General features: G+C 44.1%; 1 protein-coding gene across 3 annotated transcripts in view; it reads left to right on the forward strand.

Annotated features, from left to right (window-relative positions):
* Window positions 1-25338, forward strand: part of TAB2 (TGF-beta activated kinase 1 (MAP3K7) binding protein 2) — a 94899-nt gene that overhangs the window by 63504 nt on the left and 6057 nt on the right. For all 3 annotated transcript variants that reach the window (XM_053291670.1, XM_053291679.1, XM_053291687.1), the window contains one exon: window positions 7986-9492. In XM_053291670.1, coding sequence (XP_053147645.1) covers window positions 7986-9492 — 1507 coding nt within the window. The remainder of the gene's footprint in view (window positions 1-7985; window positions 9493-25338) is intronic.

The raw sequence follows: 25338 nt of genomic DNA on the forward strand, positions 1-25338 counted from the left end.
TTTTAATAGTTTGATGGTTTTTAATAGTTTCAACGTTTTAAATTTTAAATCATTGTAATATTTTAACCTTTTTATTTGTTATTTGTATTGTTTTGTTGCAAACCGCCCAGAGACATGCGCTTTGGGCGGTATACAAATATGATAAATAAATAAATACCGGCAGTATTCAATGGCTGAATAACTCTTGCTACATTCAGTCAATGAAAAGGTTTAATATGCCACTTTGCTTGCTCTGCTATCCTCACTCATTCTCCCAGGAAGCTGATATCCATCTGCTACGTTAAACCATTCAAAACTTAAAATAAACTTTTGCATCATGGAGGGGTCTTACCAATCATGCACCATGTGGCCCATGTCTTTGCAGTGATAGAAGTGAGGAAATGAGAATCTGATGACATGCATCCTCTAAACTTAATTCCTATCCTGCAAGGGTCCGTCCAGCAGCAATGTAGATGACCTCCACATTGCTTCAAGGATGGGAAGGTGGTGCTTGAGAATATGTGCCCAGTTTTGCTGTCTTGAACCATGTTATCTGTTCAGTAGCATGGAAAAAGGTTGCTGCCTTCAGTAATTTGCATCTAAACTACTCACACATATACTAATAATATGTTCTGTCTGCCTGCTAGATGTCAGGTTCATCCCAATTCCTGCTCTCAAATGCTCCCTAGCCTTCTCCTGCCCTTAGACGCTGCAGCCATCTGTGCCCACTCACTTATTGACATTCATTGCTCGGAATTCTTCTGCCAATTAAACATTTCAGCAACAATTGTACTAACCATTAAAACAGAGGCTTAAATAATGCCATGAGCATTTATCAGAAGTACAGGAGAGCCTCATTTTCCACAAGGGTTCTCCTTTCACGGATTCGCAGGGCCGCTGCCTGCATACCAATTGAGTTATCGCAGGGGTAGTTCCACTTAGTCATGGCTTTCTATTGCACTTTATAACTGAATTCCCAGCCATTCGTGCCCCTCTTTAACCTTCCCAGCAGGCCAGCTAGGAAGCAAGGTGATCATTAAATGGCCACTTTCCCTGCTGCCCAGTTGATGTGCCAGGAGGCTTAAAGAGGGCTCAAGTGACCAGGTGCCTTTCTTGCTGCCTCTCTAAGCCTTCTGGGGTGAGGAAGACTCTCAGCGCTCACACCGTTTCTCAAAGGCTTTAAGAAACAGGAATGAGGGCCTGGGTGCCTTCCTCCCTGTCTCTCTAAGCTTTCTGGGGTTCAGAGGCAGCGAGGAAGACACCCAAGCACTTGTGCTGCTTCCTAAAGCCTCCTTACTCTCATGGGGAGACTTTAAAAAGCAGTGCGAGTGCTGGGGTGCCTTCCTCACCACCACTCTAAGCCTCCTTGGGCTTATAGAGGCAGTGAGGAAGGCTCTTGGCCACACCGCCTCTTTATGCCTCCCTGCACGCCAGCTGGGCAATGGGGAGACTGGCCATTTTTAAATGGCCACTCTCCCTGCTTCCTATCTGGTATGCAGGGAGGGTTAAATAGGTAGCAGTGGCAGGAGTGACTGGGACACTCTTTTAGTGTCTCATTCACATGCACTGCCCGGGTGCTGAACCTAACCCCATTTTTTTTATTAGGTCAAGCACCCAAATACCGCGGAGTCACCATTCGCTGGAGTTCTTTGACATGGTCACTGGCTTTTACACAAATGAGCTATACGCCTGCGCAGAGACCTCGTCGAAACCTAACAAGCTCAATTCTCCTGCTTTGGGCAGGAACCCTGCCCCCAACCGTTATATGCGGCTGCGCCACTCCTCATTGCCACAGTCTTTCGTCGCCCGTGCTTCAGTTAACATTGTGGAATCTGCAGCTCAGCAACGAATAGGGTTATTATCTATCCCCTTGTTGTTTTCTTCCTGCTTTCCTTCTTATTTCTTCCTTTATTTCTTATTTTTCACATAGTAGCATTTTTATTCTTGGTGTTTTGTTTTTTACGGCTTTTCCCCTCTCCTTAGAGCTCCGATCCCAGCTGGGACGGAACGTGGTGGCTGGCCGGCCTATGGCATTTATGCCAGGCATGATGAACTTCAAAAACTGTGTTCGTTGCGGATCTAAGATCCCTTCCCCGATACTCATAACAAGTGCCCTTTGTGCCTGGGGGAATCCCACATTGTTGAGACCTGTCTCTATTGCCAGAGGTTTATGAAGCAGGCTCGAAATAATACGGCTTCTCGCCTGCGCGCAGCCCTGTGGGACTTGGCTCTCCATTCTTCAGAAGCCTTATCATTGAAGCGATCCGTTAAGATGGTTCTTCGGCACTGTCGAAGTGTTCAGAATCCACTCCCGTAGAAGTAGAAAACCCGGTCTCGATACCGGTTTTGGCATCTCCTGTCATCGATCCTCCGACGGTTTTGAGCTCTTCAGTGCATTCTGAGGACTTTCCTCTGCCCACGGTGCTGGATCCTTCTCTGACTCCTTTGATGTTGAAGCCGAAGAAAAAGAAGAAGAAGCCAAAGTTGCCTCATGATTTGCCAGTGGGTCAACACCTCCCTCCTATCCCAAAAAAAAGGAAGACTGCGTCGGTTCCTGCATCAAAGGCCCTGTTGGCCAAGAAGCCTAAGATGGACTCAACAAGGGCTTTGTCTCCACTGGTACCGAAGACATCAGTTTCTGTTCAACTTAGCTCACCGCAGGCCAGGGACTCCTTTGCCTTGACGCCTGATCATGCCCACACGAACAGAGAACTGTCGGTAGCGACTGACGAACCAGGATACGCTTCATCTGAGCAGGAGACGTATTTCCCAGCCCAGCCCGCTGAAGACCCATTGTTGTTGCCTCGGCATCGTTTGTCTCCTCAATGTCAACAGGAACGTCTCCCTCCTAGGGATCGAAGTTCCCATTGGGTCTTGGAAGATCGCTCCTCTGAGTATAGACAGGATCAGGACTGGGACAACCGTGAGCAAATGTATACAGATCGGTACTGTATGCCGGAGCGACATTCCCCCTTGGAGGTGGTCGAACCATCCTCTTATGGTTCTTTGTGCAGGGACTTGGGGACATATGGACATTACCAAGTGGACTATCGTTCAGACTACTCGGACTATGCTAAGCCCTGTTACGGCTCTTGGTACCTGGAGGGCCCCACATATGGAGACCCGGAATTGTTTGGGATTGGCGTGAGCCTTCCTCACACTCGGAGGGGAGGCCTCACTCTCAGTCCCCACAATGCTTCCCTCTAGATTGGCTGGAGTGACGCGTTTTTCACTCTGCAACTCCGGTTCCACAACAGCCATTGCTGCCTTTTCGGGTGCTGTCAGAGGAACCTCCCGCCTTGGTACCGGACATTATGGAAAGAAATTCAGAGTCCCCTATGATTTTGACGGTCTTAGCCTAGGATTCTTTGGGACCTCCCTGGGAGTGAGCCTCGGTATGCAACAGAAAGGGGAATGGGATCCCTTGTTCAGCCTCATCAATGCAGAGGCCAAGGTACCGGCCGCTTTGCCCCTTAACTTGGCTTTGTTGGGGGCCATGTGTGGGCTCATTAGAAAAAGCCTGTGACTCTTTCACAACCCAATAAGCGCTTTGAGAACTTCTAAAGGGTGCAACCACAGGATGATACAGCTTCCTTAAAGAATCATCCCGCCCCTAAGACTATTGTTATTGAGGCATCTCTGCAGAAGGCCAGGGGTCACAGCCAGTCAACTCTGGGTGACAAGAAGGGCAGAAAGTTGGACTGATTCGAGAGGAGGCTTTACTCAGCCTTGGCTGTCCACTTACGGTTAGCTAACTATCAGGCCTACAATTCCCATTATAACCACTTTCTGTTGGAGAAGGTGGCCCCCTTTTTGGATCTGCTGCCCCAGGACAAGCGTGATCCAGCTTTCCTCTGAGAGGCGATACAAGTAGCAAAACAAGAACTCTATTCAGCTAGACACTCATTGGAGTGCGCGGCCAAGGTGATGGCCACATCTGTGGCTCTCAAGCGGCATGCCTGGCTGAGTTCCTTTGGACTGACCTGTGAGGCCTGCGCTAGGGTCGAGGACTTTTTCTTTGAGGGTTCTACTCTCTTCGTGGAACAGACGGATGACATGCTTCAAAAAGTCCAGAAGCTGAGGAGCTGGTTCATGTCACATTCTTCTCCGACCCCCAAGCCGCAGAAGCCTCCCAGGTGGTCCCTTTATCAACAACAGAAGGCCCCTTCTCAGCAGCAATCTTTGTCCAAATGTTTCTTTTGTGGCAACAAGTACCAGTCCTGATACAAGTCGGGCCCCCAGCCTTGTAAGCAGGCCTTTCAAAAATAGCGTCCGAACACCTTTCCAAAGAAACAATGACTCGGGGAGCTTTCGGACTCACCTGGCCACATTTTCGGCAAGCTGGGACTGTGTGACCATGGACCAGTGGGTCCTTACAGTCATACATTTGGGCTACGCCCTCAAGTTCTGCAGGACGCCACCTGTGTCCAGGGTCGTGACTACTCTGTATACTTTGGAATTGGACCAGGAGGTCTCCGCTCTCCTGTTGAAAGATGTGATAGAATGGGTTGCCAATCCGGAGAGGCTCGGATTCTATTCCTGTACTTTATCGTGCTGAAACCGGACGGAGGTCGGTATCCTATACTGGACCTCAGGGCCCTGAACAGGCACCTGGTGTACAGGCATTCCCGGATGCTTTTGGTACAGACTGTAGTGGCCATCCTGGAAAAGGACATGTGGCTTGTCTCCCTCGACTTGAAGGACGTGTATTATCATGTCTTGATACTCCCTCAGCATCGACGCTTCCAGATAGGGGGGGATCTCCTATCAATTCAAAGCCTTTCCATTTTGTCTCACAACAGCGCTGAGGTTTTTACAAAATGCTTGGCCTTGGTGGTGGCTTTCCTGCAGGAATGAAGGTTACAGGTCCTGCTGTATTTGGACAATTGGCTCATCCTGGCAAGCACCAGACGAGCGGTCCTGGACGCCTTCGAGACAGTTGCGGATACCCTGCAGTGTCTGGGTTTCCAGATCATTTTGAGAAATCTCAGCTGGAACCGACCTGCAGGATACAATTCATAGGGCTGATGTTTGATACGGCCTTGGAGAAGGTCTTCCTCCTGGATGCCTGCACACGTATTTTCAGGAGGCTGACCACCATCTTTCTAGCCGGAGGCCCACAGGCAATGCGCTCAGTGCAGCGCTTGTTGGGGCATATGGCTGCCATCACTTACGGACTCCCTCAAGCGTGCCTTCGGATGTGCACCATTCAGAGGTTCGCCATCTGAACATCGGCGCCCCTTTCCAGGCTCCCTGGTCACATTGGGTGATTACGACCAATGCGTCGGAGCTCAGTTGGGGGGCACACTTGGATGGATATCGCCTGAGTGGACATTGGTCCCCCAGGGAGAGAACCCGGCACATCTATTTGGAGTTGTTGGCCATATTCAAAGGGTTGGCACTCAAACCTATGGCACTCAAAGGGTTCTTGCCCGTGATTGCGGGTTGCTTGGTGACAATACAAATGGACAATACGACGACGAAAGCCTGTGTTAAGCGGCAGGGTGGCACATCTTCACAGAGCCTTCTGTTCCTGTCACTGGACCTTTAGCACTGGTGTGTGACACATGCTGTATCTCCTCATGCGGTCTACATCCAGGGTTCCCTGAATGTCCAGGCCATAGAATTTGTTCAGCCAGATGATGATGGACTTCCACAACTGGACCTTGGACCATGGGGTTCTCAGGGACCTATTTGTAAAATGAGGTGTCCCAATTCTGGATATATTTGCTTCCCGGGAAAATGCTCGTTGTGCCCTCTATTGCTCCAGGGAAGGGGAAGGCAATGACTCTCTAGACCAGGGGTGTCAAACTGAGGCCCTCCAGATGTTGCTGGCCTACAGCTCCCATCATCCCTGGCTACTGGCCATGGTGACTGGGGATGATGGGAGTTGTAGGCCAGCAACAGCTGGAGGGCCACAGTTTGACACCCCTGCTCTAGACGATGCCTTCGTCCTATCTTGGATGGGCCCTTTACTTTACATGTTTCCTCCGTTCCCCCTCATTCTGAGGATCCTGTGCAAACTGAGGGTGAGTTGTGCCAGGGCCATCCTGATAACCCATGGTGGCCCAGAAGGCCTTGGTTTCCATGGTGGCCCAGAAGGCCTTGGTTTCCAACCCTGAGGCAGCTGGCAGTGGCTTGGATGTACCTCCCTGCCCTTCTGGACCTGCTGTCGTGGGAGTGGGAACAGGTGTTCCATCCAGATGTTTGGCCCCTGCACCTGCCATCCTGCAGGGTCCTGCCGACTTCCTGCTAAGACTCAAGGGCATTTTGCTTGTGGCCAGAAAGTAGCCCACAAGAAAATTCTATGGCCTTAAGTGGACTCACGTCTGCTCCTTTGCTTCTCTGCATGGGTTTGATGCATTTAAACCCTCTGTGTAAGATATATGTAAATATCTGCTCTCCCTTAAAGAGTCTGGTTTGAAACTCTCGTCCCTTAGGGTCCATTTGGCTGCCATTGTGGCACATTGTCCAACAACCCAGGTTTATTGGTTTAAGGACCCTTAGTTAAAAGCTTCCTGAAAGGTTTATCCCATGTTTTTCCACACGACCCTGTTATATCTCCGGCCTGGGTCCTGTCTGTGGTTTTGGCCGGTTTGCTAAGGCCTCCCTTTGAGCCTCTGGCTTCAGTTGACCCACGCCTCCTGACCTGGAAAGTTGCCTTTCTGGTGGCCATCACCCCCGCTAGGAGGTGAGTGAATTGCAGGCCCTGAGAGCTGATCGGCCATACCTCCAGTTTCACAAGGACAGGGTTGTGCTCAGACCAGACGTCCAATTCCTTCCTAAGGTAGTCTCTATGTTTCACCGTTACTTGCCATTCACTTTACCTGTGTTTTTCCAGAACCCTTCCTCGGATTCACAGAGCAGGTTACATCGTTTGCACATTAGAAGGTCATTATCCTTCTATGTCCAGAGATCTGCTGTGTGGAGGAAAACTCCTTCCTTGTTTGTTCTCTATGATGGGCCACACAAAGGTCTCCAAGTGTCAGCCCAATCCATGTCTAGATGGATAGTCTCAACAGTTGAACTTTGCTATCAACTGGCTCATAAGCAGTTGCCTACAACCGTTAAGGAGCACTCAGTTCGGTCAGTGGCTGCCTCTGTTGCCTTTGATTTTGCGGTCCCCTTGGATGCCATCTGCGAGGCATCTACTTGGGCTTCACCCCACTTGTTTATCCGTCATTATGCTTTTGATGCCAGGGTATGGAATGATGCTGTGTTTGGCAGGAGTGTCTTGCAGTCCATTTTCAGTTGATGTACTTTTTTCTGAAATAAATATTTCTGGCAGATTACATATTGCTTCCATTTCTTCCCTCCTCCTTGACTCCTAGCAAGCTTATGTGCCCATTTGTGTAAAAGACAGAGACCATGTTGAAGAACTACAGGTTGCTTACCTGTAACTTTGGTTCTTCTAGTGGTCATCTGTCCTTTTACACACCCTCCCGTCCTCCCCGCAGGATCTACTGAAGCTGGACTCCGTGATTGGGGGATGAGGAGGGGGTGGGGGTGGGGTTCCCGCTCAAAGCAGGAGAACTGAGCTTGTTCAGTTCCGACGAGGTCTCTGCGCAAGCACATAGTCCATTTGTGTAAAAAGACAGATGACCACTAGAAGAATCAAAGTAACAGGTAAGCAACCTGTAGTTTCCCAAAACTGAACCCCCGCAGAAAAGGAGGGCCTCCTGTTATTAATTTCAGTCTTTCATCTTTTCTGACTTAGAATCCACTTTTAACTCCAAACAGAAAAAATGGGACTTGCTTTCAATTTTGCATAGTACAGTTTTTTCTTTGTTTTTCCTCCTTTCTCTTTATTTCACTTCACACACTCCCATATTTCTTTCTCTTTAAAAAAAGGAAAAAAGAAATTAAAATGGTGTCATTGATGTGACCTACCCTAGATAGAGCTACAAGCCATTTGTAGACCCCAGTCCAGCAGTTAGTGTTGTATTAAATTCATTGAATATGATAAAGTATTACTTATATTAATACACAATTGTAATTTCTTACAGAATAATAATAACTTGGATGCCTGTTGTGCTGTTCTCTCTAAGGAGAGCACCAAATATCTCTACGGTGAAGGTGACATTGGTTTTTCAGATGATTCAGGGATTTCCAGTCTGCGAAATCACATGACATCCCTTAATTTGGATTTGCAGTCACAGAATGTGATTCTCCATGGAAGAGAAGGAAGTAGAATGAATGGAAGTAGGACTTTAACTCATAGCATTAGTGATGGACACCTTCAAGCCAGCCAATCCAACAGCGAACTATTTCATCAGGAACCACAGACAGCTCCAGTCCAAGTTCCACAGGGATTTTTTGGCATATCTAATACTGTTAGTACTTCTAATCCAGGGCAGCATTTTGGATTTCACTTGGGCAGCAAAGGAACATCTACCTTGGCTCAGCAAACACCTAGATTCAATCCCATCATGGTAACTTTAGCCCCACATATCCAGCCTGGTCGGAATACTCCAACATCTTTGCACATACATGGTGGACCTCCACCTACAATAAACAGTCCACAAGGCAATTCTATCTATATTAGGCCTTATATCACAACTCCAAGTGGTACAGCTCGCCAGACTCAGCAAAATCCAGGCTGGACATCTCAATTTAATCCCATGCATTCTCAACAAAACTACCAGCCTTCACATCCTAATCCGTGGACAACTATTCCTACAAGTTCCTTGCCACATACCTCATTGCAACAATCAACGCAGCCAAACCAGCAAGGCCATCAGACCTCCCATGTCTATATGCCTATAAGTTCTCCTACTACTCCACAAGCACCTACAATTCATTCGTCTGGTAGCTCACAGTCTTCTTCCACGCAGAGCCAATACAATATTCAAAATATCTCAACAGGACCTCGTAAAAACCAAATTGAAATCAAACTTGAACCACCACAAAGAAACAATTCATCAAAATTGCGTTCAACTGGCCATCGCTCGTCATCGAACCCCTGTTCCCTCAACAGCCAGACTTTAAGTAGAAGTCAGCCCACTGTTTACATTGCTGCCAATCCACCAAATACTGATGAAATTATCACACGAAGTCAGCCTAAGGTCTACATTTCAGCCAATGCCTCTACAGGAGATGAACAACTTGTACGAAATCAACCGACGCTCTTCATATCAACAAATCCAGGAGTTACTGCCACGTCTAGGAATATGTCTGGTCAAGTAAGCATGGGACCTGCGTTTATTCACCACCACCCTCCCAAGAGCAGAGCAGTTGGCAGCAGTGCCACTGCCACTTCTCCACGAGTGGTGGTTACACAGCCTAACACAAAATACACTTTTAAAATTACTGTTTCTCCAAATAAACCCCCTGCAGTTTCACCAGGGGTGGTGTCCCCAACTTTTGAACCTACCAATCTTCTAAACCTTCCCGATCACTTTGCAGAGACGGAGGGTATCCAACACCTTACTGACCCTGTTTTAGCACATGTCGATAGGATTAGTGAGGCACGGAAACTGAGTGTGGGATCTGATGATGCTGCCTATACACAAGGTAATATTTTTATGTAAGTTGTGGAGATTTCTACCTTGTTTTGCTCAATGAATTTGAAAAGAAGCTATTGTATTAAAGCTGAAATTAGCCTGCCAGTTAATGGCACTCTGAAAACCTTTTAAATCAAATATTAATTTCCAGGTGACACATGTTTAAAATCTTTCTGCCAGAGTCTGCATGGTAAATATGACTTATGCTGAATACCTGAAAATATTGTATTCAGTTAGCTAGTTTGGAGAAACTGTACTTTGTTCACAGAAGTTGAATGGTGATTGTGTTGCACTCTAATATCTTGTTTTGAATGAAGCTTCTAGATTTTTATTGCTTTCAAGTGAGGAGATTGTCAGATTGGAAGATAAACAAATCATTCACAGGTACAGGTCTTATTAGTAGTTTATTAATAGTTGTTAAAGTCCACTTTTCAAAATTGGAGTGTATCTTAATCAACATACTTAAGTGTCTTAGAGCATGGGTTCTCGACCTTGGATCCCCAGATGTTGTTGGACTTCAATTCCCGTAATCCCCAACCAAAGGCCATTGGGGCTGGGGATTATGGGAGCTGAAGTCCAGAAACATCTGGGGACCCAAGGTTGAGAATCCCCGTCTTAGAGTATGGTTTAAGATGATGTGTTGCTGTTTCAATTAAATGTGAGAGTTACACTAAAGAGATTAACTTGATTTGAAACAAATTGCTGAACTGAAATTAAAACCAGTGATTCACATATGTGAACAAAAGACTCAAGTAATGAGGAACAAATAAAAGATTACTGCTTTGGAAATTGTTTGGAAGGAGCTAAATGAGAATTCTCCAGAGAGGAGGCTTGGGACAACAAGAATTCTAGTGTGTGGACCTGTGAAGAATTCAGGCAGGGATTGGGGGTTCATAGAGAAGCTACGATGGGGAGCTCGTTAATTAACATGTATGAAAAGCAGGAAATCTTGCTGCTATTGCAAGCACTATAAACATTTTCTAGCATTTTTCTTTCCTGTCAAAGCAGTTACTTCTGAGTCGTCATCTGAAGTTTATGTACTTGCCCCTACAGTGCACTGAGATCTCAAACATTCCTGTAATAGACCTTCCTTCGCTTATCCCAGTTGCTTCCACTGTTGCATTAAACATCTGTTTTTAACAGACTGATCCTATGCATGTTTATTCAGAAGTAAATTCAGTGGAATTTGGTTTGTCTCATTCCCAAATAACTTTGCGCAGGATTGCAACAAAGTCTTAAATTTATGTGTGTGATAGTGTCTAAAATTCTTATTGAACATACAGACTAACAATAGCTTGGTATATGAGCCTAAATATTTAGAACTAGTAGGTGAGGCCCATTGTTGACTGGGCAAAATCATTTTGTGTAGATGACACTTCTAGGAAAGTTCAAGAAATTAAATATATATAATGAATTTTTTATTAATGTGCTTGTAAAAGAACAGTTTGAAAGTTGTAAGATTTCAACTTTAAACATTCATTTTATCGTATAATAACCATATAGTAAAATTTAAATCTGTTGAGAACAAGAGCTAAAATATTATGATTGATTCAGAATTTATGCTCAAAAAAACCACACACACACACACATTTAAATGTGTCCTCAAGCATATTCTAGTGTAAAACGTCGTGCATTCAGCTAATTTAGTTGACAGGATTGTTCATGCAAAATTTGGCATCTGTAGGTAATAGGGAAGTATGATATTCAGAAATTCTTCCCCAAATTGCCAAACCCTTATTTAAAAATTTCCCCAGCATATTCTGGTGGAGAAAAACAGTGCTTGCAGCTTTTGCATTTCACTGCGTTTGGGCAAGTGAATTCATGTAAAATTGAATGGTTTTTTGGATATCCTTTTCAGTCTTTACCAGCAAGCATGTACATCTGTGTCAAATAGAGCTGTGCAAATATTTGGTTTTGAATAGCCAAAGGCCAAAATATTTGGTTTTGAATACCCAAATAATCTGCAGTGTCCTACTTGGCACCTTGTGGAGGCAACAGTTCTCACCACTCACCTCTGCGCACTGTTATGCTTCTCCCTCTCCCTCCCCACCCACCCCCAGCCAAGTGCTGGTGGAGTCCCTTAAAGAGAAATTGAGCCCTGCAAGCTCCATTTGGATGAGGGATAACAAACTGAATCCCAGTGATATCTGGGAAGACGTGGGGAGTGCTGAGAAGTAGTAACGTTTCTAGCACTTTCCTTATTTCCCAGCACTCCCCACATGCCCTCCCAAACATCCCTGAGGCTGGCAGGGCTCTGTTTCTGTTCGAGGGGCTCCACTGATGCAGGAAAAATCACAGCATTGCTTGGAGACTCAATTTGGTGCTGTCAGGGCTGTGTGGATTATTCAGCTATTAGAATAATTGCACATTCTTAATGTCTAATATAAAAGGAGAGGAAAACTAGCTCTCTGTTTCTACTGTGCTCACTTTTCAAAGCAGTTAGTCTATTTTAATAGGTCAGATTTTGCACTTGGTACCGTAATACTTTCAAATTCATGAGATAGCCTGCCTAAAATGACAGCACAATGGAATGTATTTAAATACCAGGGGTGTAGTGGAGTGGGGAATACACAGGGACAGAGCACGCCAGTATTGATTGGCTTCTCTGGCTGTTGGGGTGGGTGTGGCCACAAGGGCTATCATGGAGGGTGCCTGCACCTCTGAATTTGCAACTACACCTAAATGCATTCTAAAATAGCAGAGTACTAGTAAGTGTATGGGGGTGCCATGATATTTTGGCATCTGATGCTGGTGACCAAAGTAGATGTATCACAGGGTAGGCATTAGGTGGCTCAGGAACTACCAGTATCTGCTAGGTTTATCTGAAATAGCTTTCCAAGAGTTTGGCCTCCTTTTCCAGCACATACTGCAAATCTAATTGGCTGACTGAGGAGAAAGTATGGCTCTACCAGAGGTGCACAAATAATAATAAATTGTTAAGTCTTTCTCTTCTAGTTCTCAAGATTACTTATTCTTTAATTCTGAGACTTGCCTATGACAAGAAAAAGGAGAAAAGATTTATGAAAATTACTTTTCTGAAGATCTCAAAAATGAGTGGATTTCTGTATGAAGTGGAACAGAATATGTAGTTTGGTAATTTATTTATTTTTAGAAGGATGGGGAGGCAGCTCCTTATTTTAAAACATTGGGGAAGGGACAGACTGCTGCTACAGGGGAAGGCACTGTGCCCATGATCAGAAGCATACTGCTCTTACACGTGTGGGGTAACCCTGTTAGCCATTTTGCTGCAGATGCCTCTTTCTCCTTCATCTGCCTGTTTTTGTAATTGAGGAGTGTGACCAATCTGTATTGCTGGCTGGAATGTAGAGAAATGTTTGTAGTCATTGTGTCAGAACTCTTGTTAAAATAAAATAAGTCCTAGAAATTTTCAACAAAATAAGACTATTGTGATGCATGGTGTTGGCAGCAATACTCAGTTCTTGATACTAAGCCTCACAATAATTGTCTTGTATTTGTTTAACTTCTGAGACTGTTCAGTTACTTGAGTCGCTGGATTTAAAATGCATAGATCGGGCTTTTCTTACTGAAGTGACAGAGCTGAGAGTGTGATTACTCCTATGCCATCCTTGTCTGCAAAGACAAACTATGTATTTCTGAGCCTCACTTTACTTTGTCTCTAAAATGGGGCTGTGGTTAAGAATACAGACACAACTTGTTCCTTTCAAAATTGCAATGAAAAAAAGAATTATCTGCCTTGGATTCAGTGGCTGCCCAAGGCTTATCTCTCAGCCTTGGCTGCTTTTGGTTAGGTCTTTGTCCAGCTCTGCCAGCCACTTGAGGGGTTTTAATGTTAAAACCCTCTATTCTAGGAACATAGGAAGCTGCCATATACTGAGTCAGACCATAGGTCCATCTAGCTCAGTATTGTCTACACAGACTGGCAGTGGCTTCTCCAAAGTTGCAGGCAGGACTCTCTCTCAGCCCTATCTTGGAGATGCCAGGGAGGGAACTTGAAACCTTCTGCTCTTCCCAGAGCGGCTCCATCCCCAAAGGGGAATATCTTACAGTGCTCACACATCAAGTCTCCCATTCATATGCAACCAAGGCAGACCGTGCTTAGCTAAGACAAGTCATGCTTGCTACCACAAGACCAGCTCTCCTCTCTGAGAGAGGTCTAAATTTTTCACAAGCTGCTATTTTGTGTCTTGCCTCATCAAGCTGCCATTTTGGGACTGGCTCCGCGTCTCCCAAAAACCAATTGGCAGCTCCACTGGTAGCTCCAAAAGCTGTGGCCAAATACCGATTGGTAGCTCCAAAAGCTGTGGCCAGAACAAAAAACAGTAGCTTTCCTGCTGTGTCGCCTGCAACTTTGTTCTTGTTGTTTTCTTTCGAATTAGCCCAACTCACACAGGAGGCTAAGTCTGACAATGATGTGAGTTTATACAGCATCCCTCTCTAATAGTTAAACACTCAGGAAATTTCCCCCTCACATTTATCTGTGTTGAAAGATAAACTAAAGATTGTAGAGAAGTGATGTGGGTACAAGATGGCCTTCATGTTTTAAAGCTGAGCTGCATTAAGCTTCAATCCATACATGTATTTAGCTTCCACTCTCTTCAGATATTTGTTCTTGCTGGCAAGATATAATGCCTCAAACTGATCTTTTGAAGGTTAGGATGAGAGAGCAGAACTGGAGAAGGTGCTTGTTCAGAACCCTAACACTGCACTGTAACCAGCATTTCCAGTGGTAGGGTAGCATTGTTTGCATCTTGTCCCTTTTACTGTGAACAAATGGGGATATGAGCTGCCCTTGGGTGTTGGAGTACATTTATGCCTGCCTTTTACAGTTAAGGCTCAAGATGCGACCACTTTTTAATTGCATTTTTCATTGTTGTAACATACTGAAAGACAGCACTATTATTTTCATTTCATAAGAACAGCCCTACTGGATCAGGCCCAAGGCCCATCTAGTCCAACATCCGGTTTCACAAGGTGGCCCACCAAATGCCGCTGGAAGCCTACAGGAAAGAGCTGAGGGCATGCCCTTTCTCCTGCTCACTCCCCTGCAACAGGTACTCAGAAGCATCCTGACTTTGAGGATGGAGGTGGCCTATAGCCCTCCAACTAGTAGCCGTTGATAGACTTCTTCTTTATGAAGTTATCTAAACCCCTCTTATGGCCATCCAGGTTGTTGGCTGTCACCACATCTTGTGGCAGGGAATTCCACAAGTTGATTATGTGTTGTGTGAAAAAGTACCTCCGTTTGCTGGTCCTAAATTTCCTGGCAATCAATTTCATGGGATGACCCATGGTTCTAGTGTTATGTGAGATGGAGAAGCATTTCTCTCTATCCACTTTCTCTACACCATGCATGATTTTATAGACCTCTATCATGTCTCCCCGCAGTCGTCTGTTTTCTAAACTAAATAGCCCCAGGTGTTGTAGCCTTGCCTCATAAGAAAGGTGCTCCAGGCCCCTGATCATCTTGGTTACCCTCTTCTGTACCTTTTCCAGTTCTACAATGTCCTTTTTTAGATGTGGTGACCAGAATTGTACACAGTACTCCAGGTGTGGCTGCACCATAGTTTTGTTTAAGGGCATTATAATATTAGCAGTTTTGTTTTCAATCCCCTTCCTAATGATCCCTAGCATGGAACTGGCCTTTTTCACAGCTGCCGCACATTGAGTTGACACTTTCATTGAGCTTTCCATCACGACCCCAAGATCCCTGGCCTGGACAGTCACCGACAGCTCAGATCCCATCAACGTATACTTGAAGTTGGGGGTTTTCATCCCAATATGCATCACTTTACACTTGCCAACACTGAACCGCATTTGCCACTTTGTCGCCCACTCCCCCAGTTTGGAGAGATCCTGTTGGAGCGCCTCACAATCTATTTTGGATTTTACTACCCAGAAGAGTTTGGTATCATCTGCAAATTTGGCCACCTTGCTGCTTACCCCGACTTCTAGATCATTTATGAATAAATTAAAAAGCACCAGTCGCAATACAGATCCCTGCAAGACCCCACTTCTTACTTACTTCCATTATGAAAACTCTCCATTTATCCCAACCCTCTGTTTCCTGTCTTTCAACCAGTTAGCAATCCACACATGTACTTGTCCCCTTATCCCATGACTCCTAAGTTTCTTTGTAAGAGTCTTTGATGAGGAACTTTGTCAAAAGCTTTTTGGAAGTCCAGGTATACTATGTCAACTGTATCACCCTTATCCACACACTTGTTGACACTCTCAAAGATCTCTAAAAGGTTTGTGAGGGAAGATTTACCTTTGCGTAAGCCATGCTGGTTCTCTCCCAGCACGGCCTGTTCTTCTATGTGCTTTACAATATTATCCTTGAGGATGTTTTCCATCAATTTGCCTGGAACAGATGTTAATCTAACCAGCTGTAATTTCCCAGATCGCCCAGATCTCTTTTTGAAAATCGGTGTTACATTTGCTACTTTCCAGTCCTCCGGTACAGAGCCTAATTGCGGGGATAAGTTACATATTTTAGCAAGGAGGTCAGCAATTTCACATTTGAGTTCTTGGACTCTTGGATGGATGCCATCCGGCCCTGGTGATTTGCTAGTTTTCAGTTTTTCCAGACAGTTTAGAACATCATCCCTTGTCACTTCTATCTGACTCAGTTCATTAGCCTCCATGTCTGGAAAGCCTGGTTCAGGAACAGGTATATTTTCTGTATCCTCTGCCATGAAGATGGACGCAAAGAACTCATTTAGCTTCTCTGCAACCTCCATATCCTCCTTAATGATCCCTTTCACACCCTCATTTCATGTCAGGAGATAATGTTGAGCTGTGTTTAGCATGATATAGTATCCCATCTGAAAATTTGGTCTTTGGTTAGGATCTTAACTAATTTCTTTGACTTTAAAAACATAATTCTTGTAGGGATTGTCATTGCTGTATATTTTTATTCAGAAACCTGATTATTTATCTCCTTCATACATTGTCTGAGAGCCCAGATGCCTAAGATGTTAAATATGAGTATGCATAACCAAAATCTTTAAAATTTAATATAGATTATATCAGAGCTCAGTCAGTGTATACAAATGTTCACAACTGTCATTCTTGAATTTTAAGCAAATGTACTATCTGCATTCATTTAATTTGTTGTTGTTACAGCTATGAGAGCTCAAAATGATTTCATAGAGATTTCATCTATAGCACAACTTGCATCTTGTGCACAATACAAGCAGGTGTGACATTTGTTGGATAGCTTCACTTTCTTGATGCTTAGAAAACATCTTCAGATTTATCTGAGAGTTAATATTCCTGTCCTTTCCAGATTAGTAAGAAACAGGCATTCAGCGGCAAAAAAGTATAGTATGAAGGTCAGTTTCCATCAAAAACGGTTACAAAGGATTGCATTTGAGATTGGGAGTTTTGTGCAAATATTTTTTCAGATAGTGTAGGAGGTCATCCTTATCCATGGATTGTGTTCCTCAACTTACTCCAGGTAGGCATGGATTAATTCAGGTTGTAGTCTAGCTTTCTTACCCAGCAGGCAGCGGAAGCAGGCCCCTCCTAGTTCTGTTCCTGTCTTGCTCTATATTAGAGGGATTCATGCAGGCTCCAGTTCCTGGACCTCTGGTTTCCAGCCTTCCTTTCTGATCCTCATCTTTTCTCTTTGGTGAAAGATAGTCTTACATCCGCCTCCCTTCATCTCCTTTCCTCCTCCTCTAAAAAAATTATGATTTTCTTGGTCTCTCTAGCCTTCTTCCCAGTAGACCCTTCTCAGACTAGGACTTTTTGCTCTCAAAAGAGCTTGTCTCCCCAGGCAGGGGCCGCCATCCTACCAAGACTAAGGCTCCTAGAATTCACCGGCTTTGCTTGCCATCACCTCACTCCAGCCAGTCAGTACACCATTGCAGTAACTGAAATAAGGCATTTGAGAGTAGGTGGCCTCCATTGTTCACTGTCACATTGGTTTGAGACGGTCTTATAAAGTAGATGAGTTACAGATATGGTGCCTCACTAGCAATAGAATCCAAGCTCCGTGTTTCTCTGAACTGCTCTTCTCGTGTATTGACTTATTGTGTAGAGTCTGTAAGTAAATCGGTATCTGAGCCAAGATCAGGATTGCTGGCCAATTTGTGACTGCCAGATTCACCACCCATGCTGTTCCTCCCCTGTGCTGAGAGAGGGGTGAAAGCTTCTCTGATACTATACTGAGTTTCAGGAGCAGGATGAAGTCCTGAATGCTTCAGCCACTCAGCACACTGCAGGGCCAAGCCCTTGCTATTATCCTGATCCTGAGAAGGGTCAGATATCATTCCTACAGTTGTACTGAGCTTTGGAGGCACTCAGGCAATGTTGTTCTTAAAACAGAAACAAACATATTCTAGGGTTTTTTGGGGGGGGTGAATTTCTGCTAGAGCGTGGTAGGAGATTACTGTGTGCATGTTTCCTCTCTCCTATCCCACAATACACCAAGTGAAATAAAGAAGAAACTTGAAAATAAAGGAATTGAATTCCCCAAACTGAAATATTGTCAGACTAGGAAAAGAAGCGGTGCTGATGTTACATTTTCCAAATGTTTTCACAACCCAGCATGGTAAAGGAACTTCTGTTTGTAAAATGAGCCTTTCAAGCTGCATTCCTTGATTTCAGCACTTTTGCTGCAACCATAAGGGATAGAAAGCTTCTTGTAAAAAGAGAAAGAAAAATGGAGTGCAGCATCAAAAAGCAGAAGGAGAAGTCTTGAAGGGTGGGGGCTCAGTATGTACAACCGAGTGGAGTGGTTCCTCCTTAGGGTCCATCTAATTGTCTAACCTTGCTACCTTGTGTAATTCATTCCCCATAATACATGTACATTCTACTACTTGAAAATCCCAAACTCAGGTTGATCAATGGAGGGCGGGGGGCGGGAGCAGCTGTTACATGTTCCTTTCCATGTAACTTTCAATTGATAGTAGCACCTTTAAAAATAGATAGCAGCCTGGCTATATACATAATGCATACCTATACTTACTCTTTATGGAATAATAATCTAACAAACATATATTCAGTAGCATATCAAGAAGACAGTTCTTGAAAGTAATGATGCATGCCAGGCAACCTGTGCAGGCACATATCCTTATTTTTACTTACTCCAAATGGTTGTTTCTTGTTATGCCTTTCAACAAAAAAGTTCACAAAACTGTTTTCATAGCAAAAGGAATGAGACGATCACCTGTCCCCAAAGGACTCATACTCTAAAAAGAAATACAAAACACCTGGGCTACTATTAGTTAAATAGGGGCAGTTACTCTTTCCCTGTTAAATTATAAGAGCCACCTATTCAAAAGGTGCCTCTTTGCCCAATTAGCAGGAGTTAGAGACGTTCTAGAATACTGTATTCCAGGAATTCCCTCTTCTTGCCAAATAGTTAACTTGTATTGCTGGTGAGGTGTGACTAATTTACATATAGAGCAGGGATTCTCAACCTTGGGTCCCCAGATGTTGTTGGACTTCATCTCCCATAATCCCCAGCCTTAGTGGCCTTTGGTTGGGAATTATGGGAGTTGAAGTCCAGCAACATCTGGGGACCCAAGGTTGAAAACCCCTGATATAGAGGCATCGTAGTAAATAAGAATGAATATAGATGCTTAATTTTAACGTTGATACAGTGGATGATTCTGAATAGTGATTTTCAAGTTTTAGGGAGTACTTTTCACATTAGTTGATTGCTATGGAAGTCCAGCCCCATGCAGAGGATTCTGGGGCATGTTCTAGAACACGTGCTCAGTTTTTGCATGGCATTGGGTGGCCAGTCCTGTTGGATCTCTCTCTGTTGCCTGATGAACTGAGTTTGTGCCCAAGGACACACCAGATACTCCCTTGCTGCTGTGCATTGCAAGGGAAGTTTGGTTGTGTTGTGCAAGCTCTTTCAGATCAGAGGCTTGTTTTCCTTTTTTGATATTTCTCAAAGATTCCCTGATAAGCGTCCAAGGAACTCCAGGCTTCTTTGAAACATAGCTTGAACATCATCCAAGAAGCACATGGTGCACTTCCTGGATGTAACTGCTGAAATTTCTTGTGGGAGACTAGGAGTGGATGGGGTGTTTCTGGAATGGTCACAGGTTAAATGAAATTGTGCCCTTATAGGTCTGCTATGAAAATGTGCACTCTCTTTAATGGGAGTGCTCATTATTTTCATTATTAAACATATGTCTGCATTCTGACCAGTTAGATATTCCAGGTGCTGATTCTGGGACTAGCAAGAATCCAAATTCTTAACCCCAGTTCTGAAAGCTTTATTTCATCTTGTCGAAAATCATGAAATAGACGTTGAAATAATTACAAATTGACATATTAGGTCTAAATATGTGGCCTTTCGAATATGTTCTGCTCCCTAAAAGAGGAACTTGTTAAAATGCTGACTCTATTACATTTAGCAGGGAGATCAGCTGCTCCTATCCAACCTCAGTACAACACTTTTCCAATAGCTGGTGCCTACCTTGGGGTTGGTTTGTCTGTTAAGATGCTAAACTTTTTTTTGTTTTGTTTTGTTTTTGTGATTTGTGCCAGGCTGCTTACAGGGATGAGTCTGAGCTCTCTTGAAAAGGGGGCACATTAGATGAGACTGGGGCAGCTATTTCAGTAGTGGTAGGGAATAGAGGATCAGGCATTGGCAGGCCGGAATGCTGTTACAGGGGAAGGGAGAGAAATAATTTAATTAGTTTTCCCTTCTAGCTGCCCTGTCAGCTCTCAGGCCTTGGGAAGTAGTTCTAACTCCCCACTGAACCTAACCATTCTCCTTTGTAATGCCAAGTCACTTCAAAATCATCCGTAAGGAGCCAACCTGGCTTGTATGACTGAGACCTGGTTGGGGGAGGATAGTGAACCTGTGTGGGCCCAACTTCTTCTCCCAGGGTACTCTATTGTATAGAGCCTGCCTGTGAGCCAGGCTCGGATTGGCCCACAGGGCGACAGGGCATATTCCCGGTGCGCTCCAGCCTCACGGTGCCCCTGCGCCCCAACTCCCACCCTTAATTACCTATTCTGCTCAAAACCCGACACCCTCCTCACATATATTCCACCGCCCTCTCAGTGCCCCCAGTCCGGCCCTGCTCTATTCAGCAGGTATAGGGAAGTGGGAAGAGGGGTGGAGTGGCTGTGTTCCATAAGAATAACATCTCCCTTACCAGAATCCCCCTGAGAGAATTGACTTACATTGAGTGACCTTAAGTTGGGAACTCAGATTGGGGGTTCTGTTGGTGTACCATTCACCCTGCTGCCTAACAGACTCTAACTGAGCTGATGGAGCTAGTCGCCAAGTTGGTGTTGGAATCGCCCAGGCTTTTGCTGCTGGTGATTTCAATGTCCACTTTGAGACTGGCTTGTCTGGTGCTGCTCAGGGAGTTTATAGTGGCCATGACAACTATTGGCCTATCCCAATTAGTCCTAGGACCTATGCATGTTGCTGGTCACATGCTGGATTTGGTATTTTGCTCAGATGAGGGGGGTGTTCCTTGGATGGGTCTCCTGTAGTTTCCCCATTGTCATGGTTAGGTTTGGTTTCACGGTCACATCTGACCCCTGCAGGGGTGGTGGACCGATTAGAATGGTCCACCAAGAAGGCTGTTGGATCCAGTAGTATTCCAAAGGACCTTGGAGGGTTTTGGAGTTGGTTCTGTCAGTGATTCTGTTGATGCCCTGGAAAAGGGAACTTCTCATGACAGTAGTTCCCTGTTCCTCAGCGTCCTCTCCGACCTGCTTCAAAATGAGCTCCATGGTTCACAGAAGAGCTGCAGGAGCTGAAGTGGCAAGGTAGATGACTGGAACGCAAATGAAGGATGACTCAAGTTGAATTCAATAAGACACAGCATAGAGCCCATTTGAAGGCCTATGCTGTGGCAATATGTGCAGCAAGGAAGCAATTCTATTCTGTGCATATTGTGTCTGGAGGTTCTCATCCAGCAGAGCTGTTCCAGATTGTTAGGGATTTAACTCAAGCAGTTTCAAATCTGTTTGAAACAGATTTCAGCATATTGATCACACCCAGCACCAGATCCCCTGAAGACCTCACCCAGTGGTTTCATGTAGATGTTTAAAATCATTGGTGACAGAATGGAGCCCTGAGGGGGGACTCCATATAATAGCTCCCGTTTTGAAGAGCAACTGTCACCAAGCGCCACCATTTGAAATCTACCAGAGGCACAGGAGCGAAACCACAGTAAAACAGTGCCTCCTATCCCTAATTCCTCAGGCAATCCAAAAGGATACCATGGTAGATGGTATTGAAAGTTTCAATCTCTTTCCGGAAATAATGTCTCACTGTGATGCATTCAATATTTGCATATAAAATTCTCACATTCAAGCTAATCTGACTCCACTATTTTTGCAGATCCAGTTGCAGAGGTATCCAGCAATCCCTCTTGCAAGATTAGATTGTTTGTGATTCTTGAGGATGCGGACAAGCTGCTTGGAGTGGTACAGCCTACCACCTCTTCTTTGGAGTCTTGCCCAAAATATCTGTTTTCATCTTGCAGGGAGGTTGTTGGAGCTATCCTAGTTGATATCATTAATACCTCACTGAGGGAAGGCAGGATGTCACCTTGTTTGAAGGAGGCAGTGCTTAGACCCCTTCTTAAGAAGCACACTCTGGATCCCCTCATGAGAGATAATTGTAGGCCAGTCACCAAACTGCCATGGTTGGGTAAAATTTATTTATTATTTATTTGATTTATATCAAATAAATCAAATAAAATGATTGAGAATGTGGTGGCTGACCAACTGCAAGCAATCTTGGAGGAAATTGATTATCTAAACCCATTTCAGACTGGCTTTAGGGCAGGCTATGGGGTTGAGATTGCCTTGGTTGGCCTTATAGATCAGGGATTCTCAGCATTGGGTCCCCAGATGTTATTGGACTTCAGCTCCCATAATCCCCAACCAAAGGCCACTGGGGCTGGGGATGATGGGAGTTGAAGTCCAATAACATCTGGGGACTCAACGTTGAGAATCCGTGTTATAGGTGACCTTCACCAGGGAATTGACAGAGAGAGTGTGACTCTGTTGGTTCTTTTGGATCTCTCGGCAGCTTTCAATACCATCGACCATGATATCCTTCTGTATCGCCTGAGATAAGAGATAAGATAAGAGGCACTGTTGGGGATAAGAGGCACTGTTTTACAGTGGTTCCGCTCTTGTGTCTCTGGTAGATTTCAGATGGTGGCGCTTGATGACAGCTGCTCTTCAAAATGGAAGCTACAATGTGGAGTCCCTCAAGGCTCCATTTCATCACCAATGCTTTTTAATATCTACATGAAACTGTGGGGTAAGATCATCAGGGGATTTGGTGCCGGGTGTGATCAATATGCTGATGACACCCAAATCTATTTTTCCTTTTCATCAATATCAGGAAATGGCATTAAATACCTGTCTACAGGCAGTAATAGGCTGGATGAGGGATGACTTTAGTAGAGAATGCTTTCCCAGCCATAATAAATGGAAACTGAATCCAAGCAAGACGGAGGTACTCATATTTGGGTGTCGTAATCTGCAAGACAGGATAGAATTTCCTGTTCTGGATGAGGTTACACTCCCCCAGAAAGAACGGGTCTGTAGCTTGGTAGTGCTCTTGGACCCAGGTCTCATCCTGGTGCATCAGGTTGAGGCTGTGACCAGGAGCATTTTTTTTTTACCAGTTGTGATTGATTCAACAATTCCGCCTGTTCCTTGAGGAGAATGACCTGAAAGCAGAGGTATATACCAGCTGGTAAGCTCCAGGTTGGACTACTGCAATGCGCTCTGTGTAGGGTCTGCCTTTGTACGTAGTTCAGAATGCCAGATTGGTCTCTGGGGTATCCTGGAAAGACCACATTATGCCTGTTCACTGGCTGCCAATACGTTTCCAGGCAAGGTAAAAAGTGATGTTTATGAACTTGAAAACCCTGAATGGCTTAGCCCAAGGTTACCTGAGAGAGCACCTCTCTCTACAAGTTCCCCACTGCTCATTAAGATAATCAGGAGGGGTCCATCTTCAGGTGCCACCGATTCATTTGGTGGCGACCTGGTATTGGGCCTTCTCGGTTGTCATCCCTGGGTTGTGGAACTCCCCATGGATATAAGAGGATTATCTTCTTTGGAGGCTTTCAGAAAAGCCTTAAAGATCCATCTTTTTAGCCTGGCTTTTAATGGTTTAAATCTGGTTTAAATGTTTTCTGATTTTAATTGTTTTATGATATGTGTTTGGTTTTAATGTAAACTACCCTGAACCACTTTAGGAAGGGTGGTATATAGAATGAATGAATGAATGATAAAAACTTTTGAGCTAGGAAACCTTATTTTTCTGTGGAAACCATTTTGAAGTGTTTTTTTAAAGAGTGTTATAAATATTTTTAATAATGAACACTCACCCATTCCATTTGCATACTCTGTAAGCTTTCATGCATCTCTAAGAGAAAGAACTTTTATTTATTCAACTGAAAGCTGAGGCACAGATATCTAAAAAGGGCATATGAGTGCACCAGAGAGTATGTCAATGTACCTTGTACACAAAGACTTTAACAATGTGTTTCCAGATTAACTAAGCTATTTAGTTTCAATTTTTATTAAATGTTGTGGAAGTAAAAGCTGTAAAGTATCTTCCTAAAAGGGGATATTTTTATTACTTGTGTCACTTGAAGATAATTTATGGATTGAACGGAATAATCTGTTATTCTGTCCTTTTTAATACAGCGTTCTGTGTCAGTGATACTGTATAGTTATTTAATAATGTTCAGGTACTGGCCTGAGTTTAGTACAGGCTTGGGATTCATTTTGTTTCTTTGGATTGCTTTCCACACCGCACTGTACCATGATTTGTAAACTAATTATTCTGAACTATGGCACAAGAGGCAGTTGGGATCTATTGTGTGTACTTCAAATAGCTATATATCCCCTGTATACAGTTGTAAAGAAGGAGTCAACTTGTTCAGCAATAAACCATAATTGGAAATTCATTAAATGTTGCAGCTATTTTGCATATTAAGTGCACACAGTAACCAAGCTGTATACATTTTAACATTCAGCATAATTTTGTCATAAACTGAAATGGGTTGGGATATACAAGTTAGCTATATAATATACTTATTCTAAGAGTATTGGCTTGAAGTGAAGAGTATCAGTCATTCACTGGAAAAATCTTGATCTTGATTTGGCTTTTTAAAAAAAATCTTTACTTGGAACTAATGAGTTGAAAATCCAATTCATTTTGGATTGTTAAACACTGGTAGTCTTTTATTATCATTTTCCATTTCATAAAATTGCATCTTAAATTTTCTAGATCTGTGATCATGGTTAAAGCTGGAGATTCTGAAGCCCTTCTGTCAAACGTAGGGGCTAGCACAGAATGGATATTGTATTTAAACAAGATATGGTACTCAGTTACCTGTAATCTACCCCAGGTTTAGATTGCTGGTTGAGCCAGAGTCAGTTTAAAATGAAAGAAAAGTATTTCTTTGAGAATGTTTTAACATGGTTTCAAGAAATTACTTTGATTTTTAGTTGCTTATCCACGATGAAGGAAATTGTAAATTGTTGCACACTTTACCCAAAGTAAAAATTTGCAAGCCCCTGCCCCCCACTGCCGCTATTAACATAACAAACATTCTGACTGGCAAGAGTCTGAGATGTAATGTTGAAACATGTAATGTTGAAAATTAGTTGCTGACATCCAGACTAGCGACGCACTGGTTCAGTGACACTGTGCTGGTGCTGAAGCGGAGGGGCAATTTTCTTCACGCAAAAATAATACTGGCCAGCATCCAGATTAACAAAGCGCTGGTGCTGTAAGGGAGAGGTGATTTTTGTTGATCTTCTCTTCCATCTAATGCCAGCTGTAACGCCTGAAAATGCATCCCTGAGGGCTGTGCAGGCCCCTGGGACATATTTTTCAGGAGTCACA

The sequence above is a fragment of the Hemicordylus capensis genome, chromosome 1, assembly GCF_027244095.1.
Source record: "Hemicordylus capensis ecotype Gifberg chromosome 1, rHemCap1.1.pri, whole genome shotgun sequence".
NCBI lineage: Eukaryota > Metazoa > Chordata > Lepidosauria > Squamata > Cordylidae > Hemicordylus > Hemicordylus capensis.